Here is a 21,562-nt window from a genome sequence, read left to right as displayed (position 1 = left end):
AATATACTGGAAACATCCTTTCGAAATTGCAGTGGACACTGACATGAATGCTAGTGGGTGATTTTTTAGCTCTAGGCTATCAGCAGTGGCTGAGTATTGACAGGACATACAGCACATCTTGGAAATGTCCTCACCCACAATCATACTGTGGTGGCTGTGTTCCAGTAGCAGTGTTCTGTCCGTGTTGTTAAATTCCACTCTACAGACGAGCACAAACGTGATGGAGTGCTACACTGTCAGTGGTGCTGACTTCCACGTAGACAGTTTGAGGAGATGCTGACCTGGTACTTTGGTCAATATTTATCCAAAAAAATCATCACCAGTAAAACTGATAGAATCTACTCACTGCTGCTTGTATGACCTTCCCACGTGTATTTGGCTGCTACTTAATTCACCAACAAAAACAAGGACACTTCAAATCAATTGGCTGTAAAACACTTCAAGATATCTCTGGTATGGGTGAGACCCTGTGTAAGTGTAGATGCTTTAAGACTTCACCTTGAGAGCCTTCTTTCACTTAGCAAATATCTAGTAACATCTTCCTCCTTTAAAGATCATTCCAACCAATTCCCGATTCAGAAGAATAAAGATCAAAAGGAAGGTCTTTGAATCACCTTGTTAAAACTAGGCAGATGATTTAGAACATAAAATATTACAGAACAGTTCAGGCCTTTCAGCCCATGATGTTTCACATCATGATTGAGATACAGTATGGAACAGACCCTTCTGGCCCTCCAAGCTGCGGCACCCTGCACCCCCCCCCCCCCCCGATTTAATTGGAGCCTAATCATGGGGCAATTTACAATGACCAATTAATCCATCAACTGGTATGGCTTTGGATAGCGGGCAGAAACTGGAGCACCCAGAGGAAACCCACGTGGTCACGGGGAGAACGTACAAACTCCTTACAGGCAGCAGAGGGAATTGAACCCGTGTCACTTGTAAAGCGTTCTGCTAACCACTATGCTACTCTGCCATCCTTGTAACCGACTCCAAGATTAAACTAACAACTCCCATTTAGCTTATGATTTTTCTTTCATCCATTTGCCTATCAATGGGTCTCTCAAATGTCCCTGATGTACAATATCTGTTTCTATCACCACCCCCAACAGCGCATTCCACATGCCTACCACTCTCTGTTAAAGAAACATCACTACTATTCTTCTAAACTTAACCTCCCCCAATTCCGTTGAAGGGTATTGGACTTGTCCCCTCCACCCCGACAGATGTTGTCTGATCTGATATCTGATGAGTAGTTCCGGCATTTTCTGAAAGTATTTCAGATTTTCAGAAAATGAGATGTTTTTTTATTTTCATGTATGAGTGACGGAGTATTCTAATTTCACCAGTGGTAATGCTAAGTCATTTTATCACCAAGATGGATATAAGAGGAAAGGAAGCATTTTTAACTGTCACAATTAATCAATAAATGTTATCAGATGAAGAAGCTGAAAATTTGTTACACTGTCAGTGTCCTTTGCTATCAGACACCAGCGAGGATCTTCAGTAAGCAACAATACATCTTTGCAAATAATCTTTTCAGTGCAAAAAGGGAAAAGGTACAGCTGTCTTCAAAGCACAGCTGGATAGTGCAAGTTCAGATACTGGTGGGGAGACCTTTAAAATTAGAAAGAGAAAATTTTTTTGAGAATGAACATCAATGGGAGATGTAGGTTACTAAAGCAACAGCATTTAAGAGGTGAGGTGAAGGACTACAGTGAGTTTTGATGGAACAGAAAGCATAACAGCAGAATGAGTCGAATTTGATGAATAATGTACCATAGGAAAGAGCTATAATGGGAAAGGCAACTTACAAAGATTTCAAGGCTGAAAACACATCATGGACAGTTCTTCTTGTTGTCTATGTCCGTGGCTTTACTTCACTCCATCAAAGTAAAATTCAAAGTAAAGTTATTATTAACTTACACATATATCACCATTTACAACACTGAGATTCATTTTCTTGTGGGCATTCACATTAAGTACAAGAAGCACAACAGAATCAAGGAAAGACCTCACCCAACAAGATGGACACCCAATGTGCAAAAGTCAACAAAATGTGCCATTACATAAAAAAAGAAAAAATGTTAATAATCATCATCATCATCATCATCATTAATAAATAAGCAATAAGTATCAAGAACAGGAGATGAAAAGTCCTTGAAAGTGAGTCCACAGATTCTGGGAACAGTTCAATGACAGGGTGAATGAAGTTATCCACTCTGATTCAAGAGCCTGATGGCTGAGTGGTAAAAACTGATCCTGAACCTGTTGGTGTGGGACTTGAGGCTCCTGTACCACCTTCCTGATGGCAACAGTGAGAAGTGAGCATGGCCTGGGGGGAGAGAAGTCCTTGATGATGGATGCTGCTTTCCTGCAACAACACTCCATATTGATGTGCTCAGAGGTGCGGAGGACTTTACTTGTGATAGATTGGGCTGTGTTCACTAATTTTTGTAGGATTTCCCATTCAAGGGCATTGGTGTTTCCATACCAGGCCGTAATACAGTTAATATACTCTCCACCACACATCTATAGAATTTTGTCAGTTTTAGACGACATGCCAAATCTTTACAAACTTCTGAAGAAAGTAAAGCATTGTCGTGTTTTCTTCGTAATGGCACTTACGTCCTGGACTGAGGACAGATCTTCCGAAATGATAACATTGAGGAATTTTAAATTACTGACCCTTTCCGCCTCTGACAAGTACCCCCAGTCCATAATCAGCTCTTTGGACTTGCTGACATTAAGTTGCTGTGACACCACACAGGCAGATTTTCAGTCTCCCTCCTCTATGCTGGTTCCCCACCACTTTTGATTTGGCCCACTGCAGCAAATTGGTATTTGGCATTGGAGCTTATCCACACAGTCATAAGTGTAAAGCGAGTACAGCAGGGGCCTTGTGCTGATGGAGATTGTGGAGGAGATGTTGTTGTAAATCCAAACTGACATTGTGGAAACTGAGGATCCAGTTGTACAAGCAGGTATTAAAGCCCATATCTTGAAGCTTATTGATTAGTTTTGAAGGGTTGACAGTGTTAAATGCCAAGCTGTAGTCAATGAAGAGCATCTTCACTGTCCAGTTCAAGGATTGAGTGAAGAGCCAAAGAAAAGCCATCTGCTACTGACCTGTTGACTTGGAATGGATCCAAGCCACTTCTCAAGCAGGAGTTGATATGGTTCATACCAACCTCTCAAAGCATTTCATCACAATTGATGTCAGTCCACTGGGCAATTGCCAGATGTTGTGACTGTGGATCAAAGTCACTGGAAAGACACTAAAACTGGTGATATAGAAGTCTTTTTCAGCACAACAAGCAGGCATCATGCTGGGGACACTCTTGGTGGCGGCTGACAAACCCAAAGGTATATCACAGTTTTATACCCTTATGATCAAAGGCAGCAGCAGGTGATTCAATACAATTTCCATAGTTACAATGACATTGTTTACTCCAATACTTCGGGTTGACAAATAATTCTTTTGAAATACATAGTGGAAGCACACAATAATTGATAAGTCACCTCTGAAGGTCCAAGTGTCTTTGGGAGAAATTAATTAACACACATATACTAAACCCTTTTGACAACAGAGAGCCAAGCACCTAAAATTAATAAAGGCAAAGTACACTGCAGATGCTGTGGTCAAATCAAGACGTACAAAAAAGCTGAATGAACTCAGCAGGTCGGGCAGCATCCGTTGAAAGAAGCAGTCAACGATTTGGGTCAAGACCCGAAACGTCACCTAAAATTAATGTTGTCAGGACTGCCTCTCAGTACACAGGAACTATTGATTGCCTGTACCTGTGACCATGTTTGATATACAAAGTGGCAATATAAGTCTGGTCTGTCAGCTTGAACTCAAGTCCCAGTGTTGCAAATACCTTAGCCATGTTGCCTGGTTTGATGCAAGCCAATTAACACAACACCATTGTCTTTATACTTGGCATTGCATATGCAATCTCTTAGTCTATAGGACAGTTTAGCTTCAATTCACCTTTTGCAATTTACGGTAAGAACTCAAGACTATTTGCAAGTGCCCTGAACTTATTCACATTCACAAGAAGAACTGAAAGTGATTCTTATTTGAATTAATATCTGCTATACCCACATAGAAACAGAAATCTACAGCATATTACAGGCCCTTCGGTCCACAATGTTGTGCTGGCCATGTAACCTACTCTAGAAACTGCCTAGATTTTCCCTACCACATAGCCCCCTCTGTTTTTCTAGGCTCCATGTACCTATCTAAGAGATTCTTAAAAGTCCCTATTGTATCCACTTCAACCACTTTCACTGGCAGTGCATTCCACGCACCCACCACTCTCTGTGTGAGAAACTTACTTTCGACATCCCCTTGCACTGCAGGAATGCAGCTGACTGCTTGGTAAAGGGAGGGAAAACACAAGTTCAGTGGGAAGGAGGTAAAATATCCAGACTTAGAGACCTGTTGAAACTTGTGCCCTTTGACAAGAGGGCAGGAAGAGGATACTGCAGCACCGAACAGAACAAAGGATGAAGGGAAATTGTGGATCACACATAAGATGGATCAGTCAGTTTTATAGTCATTAGATCACAGAACAATACAACACAGATACAGGCCCCTTGGCCCAATGAGTCCATACTGACCACAGTGCCCACTAAACTAGACCCAATTTCCTGCATTTGGCCCATAGCCACCTAAGCCTTGCCCCTCAATGTACCTTTTGAAGTGTTTCTTAAATGATACTACTGTAGCTGTCTCAACCACTGCAGGCAGTTTTGTCCACATGCTGACCACCCTGCCTGAAGAGATAGCTCATCAGTTGCCTTTCAAATCTTTCTCCTCATCCTAAACCTAAGCCCCATAGTTTTGGTCTTTCTTATCCTGGGGAAAGACTTACCTTTCACATTATGTATGCTTCTCATAACTTCTATAAGGTTGTCCCCTTTTTCCTATGTTCCACAGAATAAAGACTTACTCTGGCTAAACTCTCCCTATAACCCGAGCCCTCTAGTCCTGGTGACATCCTCACCAATCAACTCTGTACTCTTTCCAGATCAACCACATCTTTCCTATAAGAGTGTGACCAAAGCCATACACAAAAATCCAAGTGTGGCCACACCAATGACATATATGTTGTTTGGTTGCAGAGAAAAGTCATGGCAACATGCTGGATCATCAATAAGATCAAAAAGAATCAGGTATAGTATATAGACAATAGACAATAGGTGCAGAAGTAGACCATTCGGCCCTTCGAGCCTGCACCGCTATTTTGAGATCATGGCTGATCATCTACTATCAATACCCGGTTCCTGCCTTGTCCCCATATCCCTTGATTCCCCTATCCATAAGATACCTATCTAGCTCCTTCTTGAAAGCATCCAGAGAATTGGCCTCCATTGCCTTCCAAGGCAGTGCATTCCAGACCCCCACAACTCTCTGGGAGAAGAAGATGTTTGACATATGTTGTAAAATCTGGTACTTTACAGCAGCAGAACAGAGTGATACAGAAAAATCTGCATAAATAGACAATAGACAGTAGGTGCAGGAGTAGGCCATTCGGCCCTTCTAGCCAGCACCGCCATTCACTGTGATCATGGCTGATCATACACAATCAGTACCCCATTCCTGCCCTCTCCCCATATCCCTTGACCCCGCTATCTATAAGAGCTCTATTTAACTCTCTCTTGAATGCATCCAGAGACTTGGCCTCCACTCCCTTCTGGGGCAGAGCATTCCACATATCCACCACTCTCTGGGTGAAAAAGTTTTTCCACATCTCTGTTCTAAATGGCCTACCCTTTATTCTTAACTGTGGCCTCTAGTTCTGGACTCACCCATCAGTGGGAACATGCTTCCTGCCTCCAGTGTGTCCAATCCCTTAATAATCTTATATGTTTCAATCAGATCCCCTCTCATCCTTCTAAATTACAGTAAGAAATACATATAAAAATAAGTAAGTAGTGCAAAAATAGGGAGACAGTCTTCAGGTGTTCACAGACTCTTCAGAAATCTGAATGCATAGCAAGCGGATGAATCTGTCCCTAAAATACTGCGTGTGTGTCTGCAGGCTCCTGTACCTCCTCCCTGAAGGTAGTAATGTAGTAATGTGAAGGGGGTACGTACTGGATCCACCTTTTTGAGACATCATCTGTTGAACCAATAGAACATACAGTACGTGATTCTTGGTGTATGAAGGGCTTTCTGACATGAAATCTTCTCTCCGATTAACTGGCCACTGTTTCTTTTACTCCTGTTAAGGGAGGTACATGATCTGCTTACACAATAAAACAGGCTGTACATACCAATTAGTTCCTGAAAGCACGAAAACCAGGGAATGCATGACAGCAGATATATATTTTTTGATTTATTGTCACTTCAGTATCCTTCCTTAGCAGAATCCTCACTAACTTGATAGTGTGAAATGGAAATTTTTTAAGTACAGGATAGCTTAAAAGGACCTTAATAAAAAATTTTAAACCCCAAAGACATCCTCATTTAGAAATTTCATTGATGCTGGTCCAAGCCTGTTCTAAGATCGCCGCCTTTCTGAATGCCGTGTAGAGGGAGGCAAGGGACTGGATTAATCCAATGCTTGTGATTCTTTACCTGACTTTTGCACCTTCTACTGGGGAGGTTAAATCTAAACACAGTGTATCTTCCCATATCAGTAGCTTTAACAGCATGTCTCTGAATTACTCAAATCAGGAAGAATTTGCTGAAGAATGTATTTATTTTCAAATGAAAAAAATGGAGATATTCTTAATATTTATGGAAAGGGGACTGTGTCTGATTTCCTGAAAACTTGCCAAGTTGCTTTACTAACGATTAGCAGTGACATTGTATTTTAAACTCTATAATTTCTTAAGTTCTATTGAAGTTTGATGCAGGCTCAAAATTACAAATACATATCAAAATGGCAGACTGCACCTAAGCTGTTAACCATTATTACAATGCACTCACATGAGACAAGAAAGCTATTATTTCTGGTAATCTCTGACTCATAGCCTAATAATTATATTTTCAATTAGCCAGGCATATATTCACTCCAACGTTAAATTAAGGGATTTAAAGTGAATGAGATCATCCATTGCCATTTAATATTAGGCAGCATTTATATTTAACACCAGCTCACTTTCCAATTCACTAACACTCTAGGATGAGCAGATAGTCGACGCTGCTGTACAGATAGATTGCTGCTGCGTTGGAGATAAGACAAAGCCTCCTTTGTCTAATCCAGGCCTCATAAAAGATCTATTCAGGGAAATAAAGACTTATCACTTGAGTCCAAGTCAAAAGCAACCTAATACATACAAGATAGTCAACAGCTCAGGTCAGACTTCCTGGGAAATGCTGGAAATTCCTTGATAGTTGCCAGCATTTACCTACTAGGAGGTTCAGGACTGCGTATTTGAGTGCACAAGTCTTGAACTTAATACCCAACCAATCTACCACAGCCCTCACTGGTTCACTCCACATGCTACAGGATATACAAGCCTACACTTTTCACCAGTGACTTTAGGGCTGTGAGAGGAAAGAGAAAATAGGATAAGGCTGCCGAAGGTTTAAAGCAGTAATTTGGTGGAAAATAGTAAGTATTAGAATGAAAGGGAGCAGAGGTCATGTTAAGCCTGTTCATTCTATCAGAAAACTTCGGGCCCCATTAAGGATAACTGCCAGGCATTCATTTGTTGGCCCAGGAGTCAATGGAGTCAAGATTGGACCGAGGAAAATCCACTTAAAACTCTTCAATGTGAAGCAATCCTGATAGATAGATTAATATAGATTCAATGGCATTTAATTTTTATTGTCCATTGCATCACGCAGCATATAAAGAATGGAATAAAGAAGCAACATTTTTCACCAAGACCCTTCACCAGGATGAAATCAACATGACTTTGTGCGTGGTAGGTCGTGTCTAACCAATCTTGTAAAGTTTTTCAAAGACGTTACCAGGAAAGTTGATTAAGTCAAGGCAGTGGATATTGCCTACATGGACTTTAGCAAGGTATTTGACGAGGTCTGTCAAGAAGGTTCAGTCGCTCGGCATTCAGGATGAGGTGGTACGTTGGATGACATCGGCTTCGTAGGAGAAGCAGATAGCTATCGCTCTGACTGAAGGCCTGTAACTAGTGCAGTGCCATGAGAACGACTGCTGGGTGCACTGTTGTTGCCATTGATAGCAACCATCTGGATGATAATGTGGTAAACTGGATCAGCAAATATGCGGAAGACACAAAGACTGAGGGTGTAGCGGACAGAGACAAAAGCTATCAAAGCATGCAGTGATATCTGGACCAGCTGGAAAAACATACGGAAAAGTTGCAGATGAAATTTAATGCTGACAAGTATGAAATGTTGCAGTTTGTGAGGACAAACCAGGGTAGGACTTGCACAGTGAGCGGTAGGGCACCGAGGAATGTGGTAAACAGAGGGATCGGGGAATACAGTACAGATTCATGATTCCTCCATCACAGATAGATAGGGTTGTAGCACACTGGCCTTCATAAATCAATTTATTGAGAACAGGAGCCAGGACGTTATGTTGAAGTTGTATAAGATGTTGGTGAGGCCTAATTTGGAGTATTGTGTGCTGTTCTGGTCACCTACCTACAAGAAAGATTGTAAAAGTGCAGAGAAAATTTACATGCATGTTGCCATGACTTGAGTTATAGGGAAAGGTTGAATGGGTTAGGACTTTATCCCCTAGACCATAAGGGAGTAAGAGATTTGATAGAGGTAAACAAAATTATGAAAGGTATAGATAGGGTAAAAGCAAACAGAGTTTTTTCCACTGAGATTGGGTGAGACTAGAACTGGAGGTCATGGGTAAGAGTGAAAGGTGAAACTGGGGAGAACTTCTTCACTCAGAGGGTGGTGAGAGTGTGGAATAAGCTGCTAAAGGAAGTGGTGGATGCAGGTTTGATTTCAACATTTAAGAGAAATTCAGATAGATGTATGGATGGGAGAGTATGGACGACAATGGTCCAGATGCAGGTCTATTAATAGATTGGCACAGGCTAAATTGGCCGAAGGGCTATTTCCGTGCTATAGTGCTCTATGACCCTAAATCAATTTTCAAATAGCTTTGACTCATTAAAACAACATGCTTGGAAGATAAACAAAAGGTTTCAGTAAGTTGCCTTAAAATAAATCTCTCTATCTATCTTACATTATCAGAGAACTGGAGCAGAAATTATACAATGTTCCAAACAGTTATACTGTACATGCAATACAAAACAACAACTACATCAACTCCATCACAAGGCTTCCTTGATAAGATTCTGTGATAAACTATTTTTAATATTCCATTCACAATAACAATGATGTGTGACTAACATTAGCAAAGATAAGAAATTAAGCCTTTTGTTATTAAATAAATTTCTAGGTAATGGAACACTTGTGTGAACAACCCACATAATGTGGAATAAAGATCATAGACACATGTCTACCAGATAGAACCTTAAACATATGTTTACCAGATGTCTATCTTCTCAACTATGGATGCCTCAATTTTTATATAGAGTACAGAAATTTCATACATAAAGATTTAAATATTAATGGAAAATAACTAATAAAAATCAATTTACATATGAATGTGCCACTTACAGTCTGCAAAGGCTCAAAATACAGTACGTCCTGATGAAGGGTCTCAGCACAAAACGTTGTTTATTCCTCTCCATAAATGCTGCCTGGCCTGCTGAGTTCCTCCAGCATTTTGCATGTGTTGCTCAAAATATATTTCAGTTTCAGGTTTATTTATCACAAGTACATCGGAACATATAATGAAATGAGTTGCTTGTGTTAACAACCAACACACCTAAAGATGTGCCGGTGTGTTGTCACACATTCCAGTGCCAATAGAGCACGCTTGGTAAACCAGCACAGAACAGAACACACCAAGTGACAGAGCAATAACAGTGAACCAGGCCTTGTTCCTCCTTCCCTCCCACTCACCCACCAATGCACAGAAATAGTCCTCCAACACCAGCTTTCTTCAGCCGCCAGCCTTCAGTGAGCTGACTGACTCTCAGATATCAGGCCTTCAACTTCCCCAGCGGAGTCGCAGAAGCTCACAGATTTGAAGCTTCAGCTATCAGACCTCAGCTTCTGGACTTTCAAATGACCTCTGGGCTTCAATCTGGACTTCTGGTCGACCTTTGGGATTTGGTTTTCGGTATGGAGCCACGACTCACTGATGAAAGTGAATGGAGATCCTGGATGAGGACCTTAACCCTAGGCCTCGAGCTGCACACTTGCAGATGACAGGACCCCGAACATGATGCCTCAAATTCTGACTTGTAATTTGCATACCTAGGGGGAAGGCCACAGGCCTCTGCTCCTCCTGCCCACGTGGAACTCCAATCCCAAAACATACCGACACTCCTGGTCTGTGGGCCGGCATCTGACCCCATCATGTCATTAACCTTCAAAGATGTGTAGAGGATTAGACTCCAGACTGTTTTTAGTTCCCCCACATCCCTGTCACTAAACCCTAACTCCCCCGTCCCCAAATCCAACCCTATGAACCTAAAACAAACTAAAAAAAACTGTTTGAGCTGTGACCCTGACAGAGACCGTAGCTCAGCGCCATTCCACATTCCGCTGGCCTTTACAAGCTAGTAGAGCTCACGTTGCCTGAGACATTGGGTTCAATCCCAACCTGAGCCAAGAGGAGCTTTCACATTCTCCATGTGGCTATATGGGTTTCTCCCACATCACAAAATTATTTGGTTAATTGTCCACTGCAAGTCGCCCATAATGTTGCTGAGTGGCAGAATCTGGGGGGGTGGGGGGGGGGGTTGATGAAAATGAGGGGAGATTAAAAATGTGATTTATTAAATGGGTGATCGATGTTGGGTTGGTGCAGACTCGATGAGCTGAAGAGCCTGTTAATATGCTCTCTCACTCTGTGACTCAGTGAAAAGAAAAAGGCAAGATGATAGGCAAGACGAAATAAAATTTATTATGAACCCACAAAGGTGAAACTGGTAACCAAGTGACTGAAAATGTCAAACCTGGCTTGATGACTGCTAAAATACTTGTCTTTTCACAGCAGCAGTTCCATAGGTCAGCACTGAAAGACACCAGAAAGGATTTCTGCTTCTTAGACATCCCTTGTGATTCATCCCCCCTCCTGCTTTGTGACTGACGTGACCATGTGAGAACTGTAGTATCCTCCACAGATGGAGGAGAAGGTATCTGACAGGAATGGCCAAAAGGTTGCTTCTGTTATCTTGTATGCCTTTTTAGAGAGCAGTCTGGGGTGAAGAGGGGTGGGGTAGAGGACTTTAGTTTCAAGGATCTTCCATCCTCTCTAGAGCTTTGGTGGATGAACTGATGGAGGCTTGGAGCTCAGCCTCCAAATGGGTGCAAAACCAAGCAGCATCTGTGAACTGCAGCCCAGCTACAGAGGTCCAAGTTCCACACCACTACTACAGAAAACTTGGAAGCACAGTGCAACAATTGCAGCAAGAAATCCCGAGGATGATGATGCAGCCTTGTTTGACCCAGGTCTTCACTGAAGTTGTTTGGAGAGGTAGCGCTGTTGCTGCAGCTGACAAAGACTGACACTTGCTAAAGCAGAGTCATACCAAATGAAACAAAGGAATAAAAGGATGCATTCATACTGTGCTCTTCATGACCTCAGGAAACCTTGAGGCTATTATAGCCAAGGAACTATTTTGCAAGCATTACAATTTAGAAATCAGAGCAGCAGATTTGTTGAACAACAAGGACTTGTAAATAGCATTATAATAATAAACAGAAAATGGGAAATAACATTAGGAAAAGCCATCAAGTTCCAGGGTTACTGTTCAATTGCAAGGTTCCCTAACTTGCAGACTGCTCTTTACTAGCAATGCCCCAACCTCTCACTGTCAAGGACTCTACAACTCCTGTTCACAGTATTATTTATTTAATATTTGCTTTTTTTGTATTTGCAGTTTGTTTTCTTTTGCACATTAGTGGTTTGTTAATCTTTGCGTGTAGTTTTTCATTGATTCTATTGTATTTCTTTATTCCACTATGAATGCCTGCAAGAAAATTAATGTCAGGGTAGTATATGGTGACAAGTGCGTAAATACATGGAGTTTGTTAATAAATTTACTTTGAACTTTGACTATACTCTAAAGTTAAGCACCTACAGAATCCATTAGTACTGTACAAGCATAATTATGTACTGGAGAATCAGCCTGTTGAATAGGAAAACCACGTCCATTCACTTAAACACAGAGTTTAACAGTTGTGAGAGTCAAAGGTAACTTACACTTGCTGAAAGTAATTGAGCTGAATAAAGACTTTAATACAGTTAGACACTTAAATGATTGCATTTAGCCTTTTAATTTTCACTTGTGCAATTAATTTTTAGCAATTTTGTAAGTTCTGGTGTGTTGGCGATAAAGAGGGACGCTGGGATAAAGAGTGACAACAGACGAGAGGTGCAAGTTTCTTTCTTCCGTACTGCCTTCTCCCTCTTGGAGTCAGTTACAGTTCACTTGGAAATCATGTTAAATCCTATACTGAAGGAGAGGGAATTTGATGATGACACCACTGTTGTTGGCAGAATCTCAGATGGTGACAAGGTTGCGTACAGGAATGAGATAGAGTGGATGGTTGGATGGTGTTGCAACAACAGCCTCGTACTCAATATCAGCATTAGGGTTGTGGATTTCAACCCTAATCAACCCAAAGTGATGATTGTGGATTTCAGGAAGGGCAAGTTTGGAGAGCACATACCAGGCCTCACTGGGGGCTCAGATGTAGAAAGAATGAGTAGCTTCAAGCTTCTGGACGTCAAGCAGCTTCAAATGGTGGGGCTCATCAACAACAGTGATGAGAAGGCCTACAGAGAGGAGGTGGAAGACCTCAAGGCCCGCTGCCAGGCAAATAATGTCAACAAGACAACGGAGATGGTTATCAACTTCAGGAAACCTCACGCCACTCCCACCCCTCTTCACGTCGGCGGCACAGTAGTGGAGACTATGAGCAGTTTCAAGGTCCTGGGAGCACGTACCTTGCACAATCTTTTACGGTTGCAGAAGGCATCCTCCCTGTCAAGAAAGCTTGCCAGTGCGTCTGCTTTCTGAGGAGACCAAAGAGACATGGACTATGCACATCAGTACTCATGACGAAAGACCTTACAAATAACCAACCATGCTTCTTGTCAAACCACATCATTAGAGGACAGCTTCTCTGAACCCAGGGGAATGCTGATTTTGTTAAGGTGCTGTCTTTGCCCACCTCACTTCCATAGTCAGAGGGTTGCGGCTTTCCAGGGCTACTTCAATTTGCAGGCTTGTTTTCCTCGTTTTAAAAAAAATGGAGATCTTCTCATTTTTCAAATAGCAGAGTAAACACACCACAAAAATGATGGTTTGTTCACCAGTTAAATGACACGTCTGTTGGCAATGAAAAATGCAAGCTTAGGGCAGAAATTTCACTGTGACTTACCAAATACATGACACCATATAAGCAGTTTATCAAGTCTGTGATGCCTTATTTGTTCATTACACAGAATTTCCATAACCCTGATAAATATGGCTCAATAAGATGTAAAAATTATACTATAACATTAACTAATCCAGAAATCTGATGGTTAGATCTTGAAATATTATTTTTTGACTAGTCAACTGTTGCTACAAGCCAAATGGTGCACCTCCAACTTTCAGCATCCAAACTGACAAAGGTGCAACACAATTCCCTATAACTGTATATGGAGCAGTATTTGTTGATAACATCATGGTCAGTGATGAAAATGGACTGGATTTTAGAGCATCATGAAATACACATTTGGTGGTACTCATCCTTGTAGTAATGAGCTGTGAGCATCAAGGCACCACATGGACCTGATTAAAGAGGTACCAGGAACTGTGCCAATCTAAGTTGTGAAGGCTTCTCTGGAACATCTGGTTACCCTCAACATCTGTTCTTTGCCCTGGAAGGATCAGTGGTAGCATGGAGTTCAAAGTTTCACCATGCAAATCTCTGCTATTGATGCCCAGGTTAAATGATAATAAGGTGACCAAATTCCTTGAAGTAAAATGGTACGTCCTGCTCTAACTTCTAAATTTCCCAAACCCTCACGGACAATCTCCAGCTCCCCCAGCATCCTCACATTGAAATTACCATCAAACATCACAGATGCCAGGTCATTTTCCAACTGTATTAATTCTGTTACTGAGAGGAGTGGAAAGACTACCTTCTTGTACCTCAGTCAGCAATGAACATGTGGATAAGAATTGTCATTTGACTTATCTTTAGGCAGCTTAGACAGTTCATGTCAAGTGACTGCATCAATTCCATATTAAATTATATCTAGGTTCAGGCTCCTGGTGCAAATCTCTCCAGGTTTAGTTCAACCTGTTTAGTTCATCATTATTGGTATCAGAGCTATGTACTAACATCGATCAAGCCCCATAGGTAGGGTTACTAATGAGATCACTTTCCACTAACCTCAAAGCACTTGCAATAAAAAATGTTGCTTAAACTTATAAGTACATAAAGTAAATGATCTGCATACCTGTTAAATATATAGATTTTATTAATCCGCTCTACGACAGCTTAAGCTTCTTTTTAAGTTGCTGATCCAGAAGTAAATTCTGGTAAGAAATTACAATAATGTGCTTACTGTAACCAGGGAACTCAATGACATTTTAGTGAGGATTTCAATTGTAAAACAAGAACACCAAATTAAAAAGTTGTCAAGGAAAAATCTATGTTTACCAGCTCCTTTCTACTTGAGTGAAACAGCAATAACATTCTATGAAATATAAAATGATGTGTATTTGCAATGCAGGAAGTAAACATTTAACAGAATATCATAATAATATCTAGATTATACAGAAGACTACCTCAAAAGATTTAGTGAACTTCTGTGAGCATACCTTTTAATCTTGCATATAATTTTAGATCACATTAGAAACCATCTCCCTTACTGATTCCTTCTGGTTTAGTACACTGTTTAGTACAACTTTACACTGTTGTAGAGTGAGCTACGAAGCCCACCTGGCATCTCAAAATGACAGGATGGCAACAAATAATGTAAACTTCCTAGATACACCAGGTAACTTTGCAGGGAAGAAAAGTAATTAGGGTAGGTTAAATTGGGTTTAAAACCACTGAAATTTTCTACTGAAAAGCCGTTCACGTTTCCTTTTCATTTGAAATGGGATCCCTGGCTGTGGAGCTCGCTTGCACTGTTCTGATATCTTAGATTAGCCTGCTTTGTATCCTAACAAATATATTCCTGATTTGCAAACAAAAACTTCTCCATTCTTGAGATATTAACATTTTATCAGAGCATCAACGATGAATTAGATCTCAGTTTCTGTTTATCAGTGCTGTTAAATTTAGCAATTTCAATTTTGTCAGCAGATTGTTCACAAGGACACCCTTAACCTTTGTATGATTTTAATAACTGGTTGGCTATGACCAGGCGCTGGATTTCACTGGTTCCTTCATAGATTTCAGTTATGCGGGCATCACGGTAGTGCCTCTCTGCTGCCATGTCTGTAACATAGCCCATACCTCCAAGAATTTGCATGGCCTAAACAAATAAGGAGACAGAAAAAAGGTTAAGTAAACAACCAACAACACAGGCCTAGTAAAAAAAAATTCATCATGCATTTTGTGGGTTTGTTATGAGAACTGAGAACATTTATTTTTAAAACACTGTACTCATAAGAAAAGATACACCAAGACTTTGCTTTTAGATACTATATGTGCTAAAAGCACTACAACTCTAATTCATCAATAACTCAAGTTCAATTTCTGTAGCCTTCACAGATGTTGCCAGCCAAGGTATAGGAACAACAATTCCAATACTTCAACAGCCCCATCAGAGTAGGAACTTGTAGTAAGTGAGTAACACATGATTTAAGAAACTGAGTTCTGAAGCAAGAACACAAGAGTAAGACGCTGAGGAATTCAGAACTTAGTCTTTGGTAGACACCCAAGTCAGTAGTTGAAATGTACTAACCACAGCTAACTGAAAGTGGAACGACAAAACAACTGATTTTCAGAGCAAAATGTGACGGAAGGTTAGAAACTTCTTTTCCTGTAAACTCAAGTGCACTGAAACAAACCAGAAGGCACTGGGTTCTTCTTATTTCCCAGGATGGAATTTAAACCCATCAATATATTTCATAGCTTTAAATATATTCCAGGCCACTATATAAATCAAAAAGTACTGTTGAAATAACAAAGTCAGCATATTCCAATTTATATCCATACATAGATGCAAACATGCCTCGTCATTGCCATATTTAATAATCATTCATTGTGTTTGTCAATCCAGTTGATAGCAGCCAATTTATGTTTGAACAGCAAATGCACTGCCAAATTTGTAATGACCCACACTCGTTAATACAGTGTTCACAGTTCCAAAATAGGTTCTTCGGTTCAGTGTGCATGTTTTTATACTCTATTAAAGCCTCATCGCATTTCTAAATGTTTCCAAAAGCACTTCACATACTATTTTGAAGTATGGCAAAAGCAGCATGTATAAATCATAGCTCATCCCACAGCTCACTCTCAACATTACACTGAAAAGGAAAAATAGATAAATGCTCAGACCCAATCTACTTTTGAGTTGGGGCCAAGATGGTTCTCTGCTGACAGCAAATTACGCATTCATGTCATAACAATACTAAACATAATCCAGCTTCAAAATTCACTTTCTGGAGGAAGTCTACTTAGTGTATTTCTAGTGAATATCGAAATAAACTATGACAGCATTGCAGGCCAAATGAGATGAATTAAGCCAGAGGCTGTTGTAGGGATTTTGTAATTAGCCACTAGCAAGGTTCTGGAAGACTGAAGGGTAGCTAATGTTGTTCCATTGTTCAGGAAGAGTGGCAAGGACAGGCAAGGAAACTACAGGCCAGTGATCCAGACTTCGGTTGCAGGGAAGTTATTGGAGGGATAAGATCAACTATCACTTGGATACCAAGGCCTGACCAGAAATAGCCAGCATGGTTTTTGTGAGAGGGAGGTCACATCCGTATTTTGAAGTATTTTGATGAAGGTAGGTCAATGGATGCTGTCGATAGGGAATTTAGTAAGGCCTTTGATAAGGTCCCACATGGCAGGCTTATCTGGAAGGTTAGATCACTTGGGATCTTGGGGAGCTAGCAAGATTCAGAACGGATTCTATGACAGGAAGCAGATGGAGATGAATTAAGGCCAATTCTCTGACTGGAGACTAGATTCTCTGACTAGTGGGTCAATGTTGGTACTCATTATTTTTGTAAATGATTTGGATATTAACATGCATACATGAATAGAGAGTTTGCTGATACTAAATTAGGAGGTCTGGTTGATAGTGAAACAGGTTACAGTGAATTTCAAAGAGATCTTCATCAGTTAAAGAGATGTGCTGTCACAATCACAGAGGATTTTTGAGGATGTAACCAGGAAGTTAGAGGGGGGAGATCCAGTGGATGTAGTGTACCTCGATTTTCAGAAGGCATTTGATAAGGTCCCACATAGAAGATTGGTGGGTAAAATCAAAGCTCAGGGCATCGGGGGGAAGGCATTGACATGGATAGAAAACTGGTTGGCAGATAGAAAGCAAAGGGTAGCGGTGAATGGGTGTTTCTCGGAATGGCAGGTGGTGACTAGTGGGTGCCACAGGACTCGGTATTGGGACCACAGCTGTTTACCATTTACGTTAACGATTTGGATGAAGGCATAGAAAATAACATCAGCAAATTTGCTGATGATACTAAGCTGGGTGGCAGTGTGACATGTGATGAGGATGTTAGGAGAATTCAGGGTGACTTGGATAGGCTGGGTGAGTGGGCAGATACTTGGCAGATGACGTTTAATGTGAATAAGTGTGAGGTTATCCACTTTGGGAGTAAGAACAGGAAGGCAGATTATTATCTGAATGGTGTAGAGTTGGGTAAGGGAGAAATACAAAGAGATCTCGGAGTCCTTGTTCATCAGTCACTGAAGGTGAATGAGCAAGTGCAGCAGGCAGTGAAGAAGGCTAATGGAATGTTGGCCTTTATTACAAAGGGAATTGAGTACAAGAGCAAGGAAATCCTCTTGCATTTGTACAGAACCCTGGTGAGACCACACCTGGAGTATTGTGTACAGTTTTGGTCTCCAGGGTTAAGGAAGGACATCCTGGCTGTAGAGGAAGTGCAGCATAGATTCACGAGGTTAATTCCTGGGATGTCCAGACTGTCTTACGCAGAGAGGTTAGAGAGACTGGGCTTGTACACGCTGGAATTAAGGAGATTGAGAGGGGATCTGATTGAAACATATAAGATTATTAAGGGATTGGACAAGATAGAGGCAGGAAATATGTTCCAGATGCTGGGAGAGTCCAGTACCAGAGGGCATGGTTTGAGAATAAGGGGTAGGCCATTTAGGACAGAGTTAAGGAAAAACTTCTTCTCCCAGAGAATTGTGGGGGTCTGGAATGCACTGCCTCAGAAGGTAGTGGAGGCCAATTCTCTGGATGCTTTCAAGAAGGAGCTAGACAGGTATCTTATGAATAGGGGAATCAAGGGATATGGGGACAAGGCAGGAACTGGGTATTGATAGTAGATGATCAGCCATGATCTCAGAATGGCAGTGCAGGCTCGAAGGGCTGAATGGTCTACTTCTGCACCTATTGTCTATTGTCTATTGACTCTGCTGCAGGGTCTATGCACCCCCATAGGCGGACTGCGCAGCAGATCTGGCAATTGCATCGTGAATATGCATGTGCCAATTACTATTTCATTATGGCAGTAATTAACTCCATTCTTTTCGTTGCAGTGCTTATTGAGACTTGAGCAAAGCACCGCAACATTACGCTGCCTACTTGTATTCAGCCTTACCTGAGAAAATGGACCATTCAGTCAACAGACGCTGGAGTCTAGCAATATTCATTTTATACTTAGATATTCTTTTGTTGGCATTTAGCTTTCTATTTGAAAGTTTTAGTTAACAGCCCTGTTTGGCCTATCGTTTATTGTTTTATTTCCCTTTAAAACACTGCTCGCATTGAAGTCTGTGAACTATTGACCTACTTCAGTGTCTCTCGCTCTGCACTTGGGTAGTACATACACAACACAGCACATGTAACCACACTCAAGACATAAAAGTAATACTACCACAAACAAATTAACAAATAATAAGGTGCATTTATGACACAAGTTAAAAAAATAAACAGAATAACTCTACTGGCTCTTCATACGTGAGGAGTCCTGGGTGGTGGCAGGGAATTCAGAAGTCTTACAGCCTGGGGGAAGAGGTTCCTGTCCCAACATTAGGGTACCTCCTTTCTGACAGAATGGGCTCAAAGAGGTTGTTGGACGGATGGCGGGGATCACTGACAATGCTAAGAGTCCTGCATATGCAACACCCTTGATAAAAATATCTGATGGGTGGAAGAGAGACCCCAATGATCCTCTCAGCAGTCCTCACGACTCTTTGCGGTCAGATGCCTTGCAATTCCCAATCCAGACGGTGTTGCACCTGGTCAGGACACTCTCAATGGTGCTCCTGTAAAAATTAGTTAGAATGGAAGAAGGGGGGAAATCCTCAAGAAGTAGATTGTGCTTTCTTGACTAAAGAGGTGGATTTGAGGGACCAGTCTAGATTGTCCATTATGGGTACTCCCAGAATCTTGGAGCTCCTAACTCTCTCCACGGAGGAGCCGTGAATGTGCAGTGGGGAGTGGTCAGCCTGCATCTTCCTAAGGTCCACAATCATTTCATTGGTCTTGTTCACATCCACCTATGCTAAGGGGTAGTTTACAGTGGTCAGTTAATGTCCTGGCATTTCTTTGGAGACGTACAGGGTAATGTTTGGATGTATTCACCAGTGGGAAAGTCTGAGAAAAGGGAACATTGCTACAAGGGACCAGTCATTTAAAACCGAGATAGAAATTTCTTCTCACAGACAGTGATAAATTTCGGGAATTCTCTGCCCATTGATGGTGGAAGCTGAGTTAGTATAAGCATTTAAAGTAGGGGGTAGATAAATATTTGATAGATTGAAGACCTGCCAGCACTCATGTCTCATCACTAGGACAGGTTGTTCACTGTTTACTTGTGCTACAAACTTCACATGCATTTTGTTAACTTATTTTATTAACTTAATTATTATTTTATTATTTATTCATTATAATTAATTATTTGGTAATGTTTTATTAACTTATTTGTGGTAATATTTTGTTTTATGTGCTGTGTGTGACGTATGTATTGTGAGTGCACCCTGGTCTGGAGGAACGTTGTTTTGGCTGTATATGCGTATAGTCAGATGAGCTTGAATGGAGGAGTATCACCAGACTGGAAGGCCCTATGAGAACTGTGGAGAGGAGCATAGGGGCCCCCCTACCATCCATCGGGGTCATTTATCAGGAACACTGCATATGCAGGGCCTTTAGTGTTATTAAGGATCCCACCCATCCATCCAGCATCCTCTTTGATTTTCTACCATCAGGCAGGAGACTCTGATGCATAAAGACAAGAACGGTCAGGATAGCAAACAGTTTCTTCACTCAGGCCATTAGGTTTCTGAAATTCCTGCTGCATTAAATTTATGTACTTCAGTTTGTTTATTTATGTGTAATCCCTCTGTAGATTTCATCCTTACTTTCATAAGTTATTATGTATTATGTATACTACAGTGCTTTACACCCTGGTCCGGAGAAACATCCCATTTGACAGTACACATGGATTATTTAAATGACAGGAAACTTCACATAACTTGCCTTGAGATCACCTATGATCGTATTAAATGGCAGGGCAGTTTAAAGGGCCTAATGGTTTAGTCCTTGTCACCCGGTTCAGATATGGCCCAAGTGTGGAGTGAGAGACACTGAAGCAGGTCGCTATTTCACAGACTTTAATGTGAACGATGTTAAAGGGAAAAAGAAGAATAATAAACGCTAGGACAAACAGGGCCATTGTCTAAAAAAACACTCAAATGGAAAACGAAGCCTACACCGAGGCTGAAAAAAACAACTAGGAATAAAATCGCCAGAACTCAGAGTCAGTTGAATCAACACTCCAATTTCTTGGGCAAGGGAATGCAGATAACGAAGAGTAGCTCTATCCAAGTTTCTATGATGGAACAAATGGAGTTAAGTACTATCACAATGAAATAATAATAAGCTGACACGTGCATATTCACGAGTGCACCTGCCGAATCTGATGTGCTGCCAAATCCGTGGTTGTGACACTCCTGCTCCTATTTTCTTGAGCTCCTCTGTTATTATATCCCTTTCTTCCTTCCACATAGTCACTTGAAAATCATTTTAAAACTTAATCCATTAAGATTTCAATTCTTCTGGTCACTCTTCCCAAAAGATGAAAAATGATGGCAGATTTATAAATCATTTATCTACAGATGATCAGTTTTACAATGCATAATGTCTTAATTGAGAAAGTAGTTCTTTGCAAATGTATTCCATTATCAATTCAGAAGGGCCACCTCCTCCTGAGTCTTTAGAGTGTTCTCCCTTTAAAGCAGGAGTCCCCAGTCTTTTTTATACCATGGACCCCTACCATTAACTGAGGGGTCTGTTTCCCAGATTCATTCTAAAGATCTGTATGCAGACAGAGACCTCATCCTTCATGA

General features: G+C 41.1%; 1 protein-coding gene across 3 annotated transcripts in view; it reads right to left on the bottom strand.

The window, feature by feature from the left end:
* Positions 1-14,504: 14,504 nt before the first annotated feature.
* Positions 14,505-21,562, bottom strand: part of acads (acyl-CoA dehydrogenase short chain) — a 134,403-nt gene continuing 127,345 nt past the window's right edge. For all 3 annotated transcript variants that reach the window (XM_073065424.1, XM_073065425.1, XM_073065423.1), the window contains one exon: positions 14,505-15,527. In XM_073065424.1, coding sequence (XP_072921525.1) covers positions 15,375-15,527 — 153 coding nt within the window. In that variant the 3' untranslated portion in view covers positions 14,505-15,374. The remainder of the gene's footprint in view (positions 15,528-21,562) is intronic.

The sequence above is a fragment of the Hemitrygon akajei genome, chromosome 14 (genome assembly GCF_048418815.1).
Source record: "Hemitrygon akajei chromosome 14, sHemAka1.3, whole genome shotgun sequence".
In the NCBI taxonomy this organism is placed as follows: Eukaryota; Metazoa; Chordata; class Chondrichthyes; order Myliobatiformes; family Dasyatidae; genus Hemitrygon; species Hemitrygon akajei.
The sequence above is the reverse complement of the archived record's forward strand: the minus strand, read 5'-3'. Positions and strand labels throughout refer to the sequence as shown.